Raw genomic sequence first — 11,927 nt, 5'->3', positions numbered from 1 at the left:
GCGCTGAAACTTTTCTGTCTCTGACCCCACGAAAAATATATATTTTTTAAAATTAGAGCTGGAGGAAGCTCCAGGGGCATCGGTATCTGAGTGTGGAGGGGCATTGACTGTGGTAGAGCAGAGACCTCTCCCAGTTGAGAGATGCCAGTAGGAGGGGAAAACAGTTTGGGAAATTACGGAGATTTAACTTCTAGGTGGAAAAATCTACCTGTCTGGGATTTTTAATATAATTTTTAAACAATAATAGTGTGTTTGTATAAGGCACGATATGGCCAATGATTTCATTTAGTGGAAGTGTCTGGAGGAAGGCAGTATTTATTATTCAAGCTGAAGTAGCACTGGTATGTTACCTACATCTATATCCTGAAGATACTGATCTCCTGAGACAAATTGTCCTCAAAAACCTCAATATGAGCATTTCCTGCTTATCAAGGCCCAATATGCGGGACGTGGAAACCATCAGCCATCCTGTACGTACCGTAAAGAGCAGATCCACATCCCTCAGCGATTATTCTTTGCTTGCGCAGACCTGAAAGCAAGCAGCCAAACCATTTATTGTACTCCAGAACCGAGGGACATGCGTGGATGACTGGACGGGGAATTAGCCCGACATCCCCTCTTCTTGTTTACCAGCGCTGTGTACCGAGCTGAAAGCATCCCCCCGTTTTGTCTGCTGGCTTTTGATGTTTGCTGACTGAGTTCATCATGTATGCAATACATGCAACCGGTGTATAGCAAAATCCTCTCTTCTGTTTAGTTCTTGGATCATTTGCTGGCTGGCATTGAAGATATATCTGGACACTGGGGACAGTATTACTGGAAAGACAAGTAAGGATTTGCCAAAATACAACTGTGTACATGTCTAGAAAAGAACGAGGCTGGTTTCTATTCCCTAAGTTTCCACTGTGGGCAGCTGAGCCTTGTTCACCCTTGTGGCACAACCCAGGTGGCAAAGGGGCAGCTTTTCCTTGTCCGAGGCGAGACCAGGTTCTTGGGGCACTTCCCCGCTTGCAGGTCACATATTGTGCTTCACCCCAAAAAGACTCCTTTCTCCTCTCCTATTGTGTTTGTCCCTTCTTGTCCAAAGAAATCTGCTGGAAATGAAAGGGCCATGCCAGCACAACACACAGCTTGTGTGGCTTCAGCCTGTCCCTGCCTGCAGCGGCGCAGCCCGTGCCCTCCTGCCTGTCCGGCCGTGCGGGAGCTGGGGACCCCAACCCAGCGTGTGCACAATTAACAGTACAAATATGAGCTTGCAGCACTTGGAGGGGCAACTGCTTGTGGACTGACAAATTATTGAGGATCGCTACGGATTTCTGTAGCAAAGTGCTCAATTTTCATTAGGTTCTGGCAGATTGTACGCATAGGAGATGGTTTGTTTGTTTTTTTTAAATACAAATAACATAAAATATAGCAATCTACCAGGTTTAATTCCTTGGCTGTGCAGACACAGATGCAGCTAACTTCATGGTAGCTGATAAATGCAGCTGGCAGGGATTTTCTTAGGAATGCCAGTGCTTGGAAGTGCCACTAGAGGGTATGGGAATCGCTGCTGCTGTGCAGTGTCCGGGCTTGCGTTTGTGTACAGCTAACAATAGCCAAACTTGAGGGTCATTGTTTGATGCTGGTTAGATCTTTCCCAACGGCTGCGCTGCATATGAGCGGAAAGCAAGAGGAAACGGCTCAAGAGGGTATCTGGAATCGTTTAAATCTGTTGCATCCCTTGGGGCTACTGCATGTACTTGTAGCACTTATAGTGGAGTTCACGATAAATCTAGCACTTTGGGGAGTTTTTACTGTATTTGGCAAAGTTTTAATATCTCAGCTCATGTACTGTAGTGCAGAAATAATTAGGGACTGACCTCTGGGACTATTGGTTTCTGGAAAAAAAAGTAATGGAATATAATGGAATATGGGGCATTCGCGGACTATGAACCTGCTGGCTTGCTCAGGTCCGTTTAGGTGCTGGGGAGTCATGGGAGGAGGCTAAGCCCGTCTTGTTTTGTTCTCAAACAGATTAGAATATTTCAACAGCAAATACCTGCAGAAGATCCTGCTTCGAGAATACGACCAGCCAAAATCAAGTATCGTGCTTCTCTATGAAAAGCTGGAGCGGAAACATGCCATTGAGCTGGCAGAAGCAGGGCAGCTGGGTCATGCGCCGTCTCACCCGTCCTTGCTGTAAGTGCTCCCCCGCAGTCGTGCCCCGGCCCTCACTCCTCCCAACCCTCCCACCGGAGGGAACAGTTGTGAAAAGCTTTTGCGAACTTCTCTGCCTCCTCTGCTCTTCCCTGCTGGGCTATCCCATGGGAAGGAGCGACATAGCTTAGACAAATGCAGAGTAAACACTATTTAAAGATTAGTAGGTGGGTATTAAAAATGATCAGGTGGATCAGCAATCTGCTGGCACTGGTGAACATGGCTTCTGATCTTGTACACGGAGGGTCACCCATATCCCCCCCCACCCCGAGTTACACAGAAATGGTGCTCTGAGGAATAGGTGCTTGCATCATTTTTTGATGGCTTTGCACCATTACGCGTACTGAAGAAACCAACAGCGAGAATGAGCATCGGCTGAGACAGCAGGGTCAAATATTTGCCTGTCAGAACGGCCGTCTCATCTCTCGCAGACATTTCTGCTCTGCCACAGCTCCCCACGGCTCTGTTACCCGCCTAACCGGGGAGCACATGGATGGCACGGCTCTGATGCAAATACCAAATGCCCCTTCTGCAGTGGGCTCTGTCTGCAAGGATTAGCTGTTGGTCATGACCGCTGGTGGTGGGCTCCGAAAGGGCTGCTGTGAACACTGGGCTTTGGGGAGGCACTGGTGGTGCTGCTGTGCATCTTCTGAAATAAGGCGGTCCGGTTTTCTTTGCAGCAACAACAACAGGACTGCCATAACAGACAAATTATTGGAGGATACTCTGAATCCGGATGTCCTGGAAAATATACAGGAAATATTGGCAAGGAACCTGTACCGAATAAGGAGAACGGTATAACTCTTCCCTCCATCTGTATTTTAGATGTCCAATAACAAAAGTTATCTCCGTTATCCTAACAGCCTGAGCAGATGTTATGAATATTTACATAATTACTAATGATGTCTCTTTGTGAGCAGAGAATAGTTGGCTGTGTGAAGCCAGATCCAGTTTCCAAGTCAGTGGCACATTTCTGTTTGCAGCATGACAGCTTTTGAAAGGTTCACCCAGTCAGCCTATAATTTCATGGAGTATTTTAGGCATCAGTACCCAGAACCAGAAAGGAGAAAGGAGGAGCACGTGGATCTTCAGGCATCAGGTTAGCAGATCCAGCGGTTGCAACAGCTCCTGGTTACCTACAGGGCAGAGCAGGGATGGGGTTATCCTCACCTTGCGTTTTTTCCCATAGAAGAGAGCACAGTCAGTGAGCTGCCAGTGAGAATTAATCTGCAGAGGTTTTAAAGCCGCTCGGCAGTTTTGCCATGAAACTGGTACAACTGGTAAATAGCATAGAAACCGCTTGCTGTTTACAGAATAACTCATGAATAATCTGTCTGAGGTTTTACACAGCACCTAGGACTGTGCATTGTAATTGCTGTTCACATGGTGATACATGGAGCCTTATCCTTAAAATCCACCTAAGCCTTTGTTTTACGGATTACGCACGAAATACTGAGTCCTTGGGGATGCGGCTGGTGTGGGCAGCTCGGCACAGAGGGATCAACCACCCCCTCCTGTCCCCTTGCTGAGCCGAGAGAAGCAACTAGATAAGGCTGGGAGGAAATCTGTAGAAATGGTGAATGGGATGAAGATGAAGGCATACCTCCTGTTTGCACTTATTCCTGCCTAAATCCAGCCTCATCTCTTGTAGCGACAGAGTTATCCCAACTCCCACTGATGTTAGTGGGAGATTGAACTTTGGTTTACGGCTTTTGAAGCAGGATTTATGGTTCCTGTTGACTGCATGATTTATATATGAAGCTGGGGCTGATATAAAATATTGGAGGGCTGGGCAGAGGCACTGAGGCTGAAGACACCTTGAACAGAGTAGTTGCACTAGGTTGGTATGTCACCTGGACTAATGGAGATGCATCTCAGTCTTGTCATTCAGTGATCGCTCGGGCAATTTTGCATAAAGAAGCAGAGTTTGGAGTCCCATCTTCCTTCTTTGGCTCTCTGCCTCCATCCCCACCTCTCATACTTGGGTGGATCGGTTTATCCCTATAACTAGGCAGGATGGTTACGAGGGGGTTGAAGGACCCTGGAAGACGTAGGCACTAGTGAAGGGATGCTGCTGCGGAGGGAGGGATGGTCCCACCTTCAACAGCGGTCTCTCTGGTGCAACGTGCAGGGGCCGGCGTACAACAGGCACACCCTTCCCGGAGAGGCCGAGCCCATGGAGCACGCCGAGGAGATCCTGATCCTCCGGCACAAGAGCCTGCGGATGGCAGTGAGCGGAGGTGACACGGCCAGCTCCAGGAAGGAGGTAAGAGGGAGCGGGGAAGGCTCGGACCTGCAGAGCCCATGCACGGGCTGCTTTCCCCATGCAGGTATAACAAGCGCTAGGAATAGTGCTGTTTATTGCTGGTGGTATTTCCTTTTGAAGACAAATCCTGTCGCCTTTAAAAAAAAACAAAGTGTCTCTCAATCCTAGATTGCATTCCAATGAGTAGGAAATACCGAGGGGAAAAAAATACCCCAACCCAACTCCTGACAAACAAATGAGCCATCTTGGGTGCAGCGCCGTTCAGTGCTTTGTGAACACAGGCTTCCATCCACGCTAGGAAAGTTATTTACTGAGCAAATGTTATTAATTGGGCTTCACTCTGTAGATTCAGAGGTCTGTTTTTTCCCATGTTTTCTTTTCTGGGAGATTTTGTCGAAGGCAGGAATTTGGTACACCCATTGTCAGTGCTCCAGATGGACTGTAAATATTTGAAACTGTTTGGTGTTTCTTCTGCCCCCCCCAACTCTTTTGAAAGGACAGAAACATTATTGTGAGCTCTCCTATTTATTCTGGAGGTGAGTTTTTGTTTTTAAAAGCAGCTATGGTTCTGGGCAGACTTGAAGGAAGTAAAATAGAGGGAAGTGTTGCATACTGGATTCCTGGGAGAAGCACTTTAAGTCCAAATTTACTGCTGACACGGCTCCACATCAGTTCATGTTCTGAATTAGAGGAGAAACAAGGTAAATACAATGTCTGTGGCTGGTGAAGGCTTTTGCTGACTTCTTTGGAAATCAATGAGAGAAGCTGGGCAAACGTTTCTCCGTGGAAAGACGAAATGGTCCAGGAATGGTGCCCGAGGAGCAGGCTTGGTCTTTTCAATTCCTCCTATCCTCTGTAACTCTGACTCTAGAGGAAAAGCAATGAAGGGCCCCCCCGCCCCCATATTTTGCTCCCAAACCCCCAGGTCAGCAGCAGTAACTGCTGAGCCATCTCTAAATTTCACCCACTTCTCTGAATCTTAGGATTTGATGGCTCGAGCTACAGCAGTGTCCAAGCGCAGACTGTGGTCTCTAATCTGGGCAGCGAGACTCCATCACCGAGGAGAACAGAATGACCTTTTAAAAAGAAATAATTTATCTTTATTTAGATAGTAATTTTCCACGACAGCACAAGAACTCAGGACTGCCGCAGGCTTTCTTCCACTCTCATTTCTTTGTACAAATGCCAGTCATTGAAGAGCCCACCGAGAATGGCAGTAACGCCCCAAATGGTGCTGCTTCTCAGCCCTCCATTCACAGAAAGGTGTTCCGGCTCTTGCAAACAACTTAAAAGATTTAATTTGATCATTTACATGCTGATTGGTACTTACAATTCAAAATAGATAGGCAAGAACATGGCATGTTCCTGTAGAACGTTTGGCATAATTAAACTTCAAAAGAACAACATCAAACTAGGGCTGATTTTGAGCATGACGTTACATACTTTAAGGACATTTGATCGTTAACCCTTGTGCTCCTGCTTTCCCCTTCTCTGCTGCTCCCGTAAGGTACTGCGGTGCCTTTGGCAGGAAATTCAACGCCTTTGGGAAGACCGTTTCTCCTGTTACTTTGAATGCTTACAGCTGGCCTTTCAGAGGACAGAGTATTTTGGGGGGAATTGCAAAAGCAGTAGAATTCACTCTGTCTCTATACTGACTCATGGATGGTGGCTAACGCCCTACGGGGTGGGCGAATGCTCCTATGGATTATGCAAAATGCCAATGTGATGCTTAATACTGCTGTCTCATAGGAGTCATTTGTTGGTGCTAATTACACCTCTTTACAGCAGCTACCTTTGCTTTGTGCCAGTCTAAGTGAAGCAGATGTAAATACCAGGAGCTGATTCCAGTGACATCTGTAAGGGTGACTCTAAGCCCAAGAAGCACCTCTCTGCACCCAAAAGGAAAAATCAGGCAGGCTTTGTGTGATCAGCAGCTTATCTGCTAATGTTCTAGAATAGCTGCCTCATTTTACTGCAAATGGAAATAAGGCGATACCCAAAAGTGATGGGATAATGTTCTACAAGAGCCCCGGAATATTAACATGAGGTGGGAGGGTGGGCGAACGCTGTTACTTCATGCTGTAGGAGGACAGATTGCAGAATTTGTCAGCAGAAAGAAGGAACACTGTGCTAAAAAGTAGATTTCAGCCCATTAAAAGCAGCTCAATATTTTAAAATTTTGGGAAAAAATTAAGCCACTCGGATTTAGTTTCATGCCAAGTTAACAAGCAAATGGCATTTTGCTGTTTAAAAAAGAGATGAATGAAAAAATATAGCTAGTTAGTGTTTGAGAGTTTCTAATTGTCAGATACCCTTCCCTTTGGGACTACAAAGGATGGAGTTTGGCCTTCCAGGTTTTGAGTCAGCAAGAAAAAACTAGCGACTCTCATGCCACAGATTTTTTTCTATTCTGCATTTCACCACGAGATGGAAGCATTACAACTGTGTTTGCAAACCCAACTGGAAATCAAGGAACTGTGAAACAAACTTCAAGCAAAGGGCCGCTGGAAACCCTCTGGCGCTGGTGAAACGCCTGCACGTCTTCCATTGCCAGTCTATTTGAAAAAAGTTTTGGCAATACATTGAATCGGTTAGGTGTTATGAGCTGAGTGAATAACTAAAAAATCCCTTTGGTTCAGTAGAAACACTGCTTTTTCTGCTCGCTGGCTGTCTGCATATATATTTTTCTTTTTTAGTGAAGTTGCTTAGTCCTTTGCTATGAAAATATGAAGCTGTTGTAGCTCAGTTAAATTCATCTCATAATACATTAGGTGCTGGTTGGTCTTTTCCCTCTGTATCAGTCACCACAAAAATAAGGTATGTATAGAAGAGCAACTTTCTATAGGTCTCTGGCTCCACCAGGCTGGGGAAGAGCCAAGAGTGAAGTTCATCTTGCCTGATGGACAGTCCATCTCCTTCCACAGTCGGTGCGGAGAAACCAGTGCCCTTACCAGGACAGGTGCCAGTCCGTGGCCAACACCTGGCTTCAGCCAGGACGAATCGCCTCTTCTCTCTCTGCTCTCTGGCTTTAGGTGCCTTTAGGTGCCTTGGGGTCTACTGCACTTTAGGTGTCTACCTTTGCTTTTACAGTAGTGAGAGATGACTCTTAGGCTGCGTTAGAAGCCCCTGCCAAGGAGAGGCTGGAGAGTGACTAGGGAAGGCGGGGAGAAGTAAGAAAAGAACAATCCTCATCCCTCCCGAGCCAACGGCGCAGGTTAAATGATTTACACCAGGCAGAAAAACCTTGGCAAGACTACGAGGTGACTTCGGATCTGAATCATAGCCCAGAGGATTAACTCCAAGACTATCTATTTCCAGCAGAAAGTTTGCCTTCCTCCGCCTGAGGACAAAATTCCTGCCGAAGGCTGCTGCTTCCTGGAGCTGTGCATCATGCTGGCTCTGAACGCTGTCCGGATTTTGGGCTTGCCTTATTTTAGGCAAGGATCCAACACAGAGTACCCTGGCAGGGCGGTTTCTGAGACCCAGGATAGCTTTTATTTACCACTGAGCACCCAGAAAATCCTTGCACCTGTAGCCAGGCAACTTCGTCCTCTTTTCTTCTGCCAAAACATGAGTACACTCCCCCAGAAGGAGCTTATTTGGAGCTGCCTGTAAGCCATGTGCGTAAATGACATACTGCCTTTGGTAATTATGTCGGAGCCCTTTCATGGAGCATGCTCTGAGAATTGTTAAATGCCCCTGGGAATGGCTTTCCAGGGAGCCGGGCGCTGCTGCTGGAGCCGAGAAGGCATTGTTATTAAAATGGTCAATAAAAGTGTGAACAAGGGATGGAGGGCATCGGTCCTCGTTAGGGGAGGGAGGAGAACGAACCGAAACAAAACAGAAAACCAGGCTGGGAGGTGTCCAGAGTTATTTTGGCAGTCTGGGTTTCTGGACCGCGGTGCCAAATCACAGCTGCGTAAGAGACTTATTCCCAGTTTACAGAAGCACCGAACAATTCAGGCAGCATTGTGCTACCTGATTTTTTTTTTTTTATTTTCTCTGAAGGGTGGAGATTAGCACTGGAGTGAAAGGACAGGGAACTCGTTAGTGCAAGCTCGTTACCTGCCTCCTTGGCCTGCAGCCAAGGTGGGGAACAGCCAAGGTGAGAAACGTCCGTGTCCTGGGGATGGGCTTTGCCTCCCATGCTCGCCTGCCCCGTCCTCTCCGCTCCAGGGCTGCTCCTTCCCATCCTATCTGCCAATCACTCCTGGAGAGCTCGGACCTCTTCCACCAACTCGAAACAAATCAGCTTTTGTAAATATTTCCTGCCATCTATTCTGTCTATTTTTAGCAATAGTTCTTTTTGTTTTTCTTGGCAAAAGTAAAACAAATGGAAATGGAGTCCTTGGGGATTGCAGATGGCTTGTTTATGAAGCCGGAGTGTCATTAACAGACTTGCTAGCAATCTTCATAAATGCATTAAAGTACTTTTCTTCCTTAATCACAGAAGGATGACTCCTACTCAGCGCAGGGCGACTCCAGCACGCAGCACAAGCTGTGCCGCTCCCTCACCGGTAAGCTGGGGTGCTGGTGGGTGCCGGCGGTGATTTCCTTCCTCACCCTGCGCCGTCCCCATGGGATGGCCCCAGCAGGTGACAGGGAGGATGTGCTGAGGTCCGTGGCACGTCCGTTGCGGGGCTGGGATCTGGGGAGACAGCCAAGGCAAAGCCTCCTGCCCTCCCTACCTCGCTGCAGGCAGCGGCGGGAAGACCTGGGCTGTATGTTGCAGGCTGGTGGCTGCAGGCAGGGCGGCAGGGGCATCGCTCCGGCCGGGGGACAAAGTAAGGCTCCTTAGATGAGCATCATGAGTGAGCAAGCAGAGCCGAGAGCCTTCCCAGCCCCAGTGCCCCATCTCAGCCCGACCTGAGGCAAGATTCAGCGTGCGCTGGGGTGCGCTGCTGGCAGCGAAGGTGCTCCAGGCAGCTACTCGGGGGCGGGCAGTGGTGCTGGGAACCATAGCAGTGAGGAGTGTGTCCCAGTCCAGGTGTTTGACCTCCTTATTACCGGTGTGCTGCAAGGGGGTGCGCAAATTTACACAGAGTTTTCTTGTCTCCTTTGTCCAGCCAGGTGTGCATCCAGGCATGGTACCGTTCTTCATCTTCCACCAAGCACTACGGTCTTTGGCAGTAATTCCAGATCATTCCATCTATGGTGACACTAATGCATTAACTAAAACCTTATAAAAATGAATGATACTTCAAAACATGAAGTTTGCGCCCAAATGCTTTCCAAAAATTAAGATCTTTTTTTTTTTTTTGCTTGCTAAGTACTATTACAATGCGTTTCGAGTGCCCCATTAGCAGCACTGTCTGTTTTGAATATCTGTTACAGAAAGATCAGTGGCTGAAGACCTCGTGTTTTCATAAGCCCAAGCTGAGTTTTTAGATAACTGAAAACTTAATTTTCACGCTTTAAAAAATGGTTTAATATCAATGAAGCCTCACACAAAATATAGCTGGTCAAAACTGTACACAGAGTCATTTTAGCCTCTGAGCCACAATGAGGTGGTCAGTGGGAAACTGAGCACTGAATTTTTACAATACTCGCACACCACCTTTTAGCACAATCTCGTCTGTAAAAGTGATTATTGAAAAGTTTCAGTGGTTGTTGAAAATAACAAAACAATAGTGTTGCCTCCCAGTATGGGCTGAGATAAGTTAAGGGGCTGGGTCTAACATTAACGTACAGAATATTTCTTTATTACGTAGGTACTGGAAAAATATTTAAGAAGCAAGAAAGTTTCCTTTCAATCTTTTTGTGTCCTTCTATTTCTAATGTTTTCTTCCTTTGTAATTTTCTTTAAACAATTAATAAAGACTTGCTAAATAAAGAGCTGTAGAATAGCTAACACTTGCTCTGCACAGAGGTATTTTACTACAGGTTTGTAAGAGTAGATGGGAGGAACACAATTGTGTGGCATTCGTGTGTTCATAACGTGGACATCTGCTGGGGATGTAGCTATTTTAATCCACAGTTTATTATAAATGTTTAAACTATGTTCTTCCTGAAGAAAAACATGAATGTAAGCAGAGCAAAGTGATAAAAAACAGTGTTTCTGGGTGGGTTCGTTGTTTTGTTTTTTTTGCTTTGGGGAAAATGTGAGCACAACGGCCCCCGACATACCCTGGCGACAGGGCTGAAGGAGGCTGTAACCCTTCCGTCGTGATTGCATGTGCATTCCCCCCCAGAAAATCACTTAATGTGGCAACGTGAAGTTATAGGTGCTCCAGCAGGACACCTGCATCTTGAAAAGCTGTTTTAAGGTAGTCACTGATACGAATTTTTGTTCCGCCAAGTTGCTGGTGGGGACTGACAAAAGAATGATGATATTGATCCAGATACATAACATATTTCAAAGTACAAAATAGGGTTTAAATTGTCTTTTTTTTTTTTTTCTTCCATTGAAACACTGTGAGAATGTGTTAATTGAGAAGTGATCCTTGCAGTGGAATAGCTCATCCCCAATGAGCAAACGGCCACCTCGGTAGCTCTCGGTATTTCTTCATTCCTGTTGCCCCACAAAGGAGAGCGCTTCTCATACAAGTTGGTGTTTTTCTCTTCCCGCAGTGGGGAATGCGGAAAAGGTTCGGGAAGTGAAACAGAACCGGTCACAGTTGGTGTGTGCCATCCCACCGCCGCAGCCCAGCGGTGCGGCCTGGGCCGAGAAGAAGGAAATGGAGAAAGACCTGACTTTGGAGATGTAAAAGCACAAGTGATGCTGCTGGCTTCCCATGCGGGATCTGACTCTGTTTCATGGATAGCTACTACACGTGTAGATAATGTAAATAAGGCGCATATTGAAAAGGACAGCATGGACAGGGCAAAATATGTGGTTTGCATCGAAACACGTGCTCTTATTGCACAGTGCTGGGTTTTTAACGGGAACCAAGGAAAAAGACGCACAGCTGAGCGCTAGCAATGCAAAGTAATGTCTGAGAGAGAATTTCTAAGAAATGTCTAGGAAAAATTAGTCTGTTCGGCCTCGGAAAATTGCTGAAACTGTCTACAACTGCAAGAAAGGATGTTTTAATAAGGTGAGATATCAGATCTTCTCATTAGTCGGCAGGGATAGACTAAACAGCAGGGAGCATTTAGATTATATGTCAGGAAAACCTTTATAATCTCAAGGAGGGTTTTATTAGGCAGTGGAGCATACCACCAGGAAAAAAAGCAGAAACGGCGAAAGATCTCTTCTGCTCCTCAGGAGCTGATGGGTCCTGACTATGAACATTAATCGCGTGAAGTCAAAAGTTAAATCATATAGTTAAATAAGGCATTGTGTCTTACCAGAGGGACTGTCCCACACCTAGATACAGTTCTTTTAATGAAAACTTATTACAGCTGCATTAAAAGGGAAAAATACATTCTTACTGATTTTTTAAAATTTATTTAAGGAATGGTTCACCTCAAAAAATAAAACAGGGAAGCTCCAAAACCAGTGGCAATACCAGGAGATGAG

At 46.3% G+C, this 11,927-nt stretch overlaps 1 protein-coding gene across 1 annotated transcript in view; it reads left to right on the top strand.

Annotated features, from left to right (window-relative positions):
* Positions 1 to 11,172, top strand: part of LOC103919191 (sodium/hydrogen exchanger 2-like) — a 29,141-nt gene extending 17,969 nt beyond the window's left edge. Inside the window, exons 7-12 of the mRNA XM_009326656.1 lie at positions 758 to 828; positions 2,017 to 2,181; positions 2,892 to 2,994; positions 4,331 to 4,465; positions 8,916 to 8,982; positions 11,036 to 11,172. Coding sequence (XP_009324931.1) covers positions 758 to 828; positions 2,017 to 2,181; positions 2,892 to 2,994; positions 4,331 to 4,465; positions 8,916 to 8,982; positions 11,036 to 11,172 — 678 coding nt within the window. The remainder of the gene's footprint in view (positions 1 to 757; positions 829 to 2,016; positions 2,182 to 2,891; positions 2,995 to 4,330; positions 4,466 to 8,915; positions 8,983 to 11,035) is intronic.
* The last annotated feature ends 755 nt before the right edge of the window (positions 11,173 to 11,927 follow it).

The sequence above is a fragment of the Pygoscelis adeliae genome, unplaced genomic scaffold (assembly GCF_000699105.1).
Source record: "Pygoscelis adeliae isolate BGI_AS28 unplaced genomic scaffold, ASM69910v1 Scaffold216, whole genome shotgun sequence".
Classification (NCBI taxonomy): domain Eukaryota; kingdom Metazoa; phylum Chordata; class Aves; order Sphenisciformes; family Spheniscidae; genus Pygoscelis; species Pygoscelis adeliae.
The sequence above is the reverse complement of the archived record's forward strand: the minus strand, read 5'-3'. Positions and strand labels throughout refer to the sequence as shown.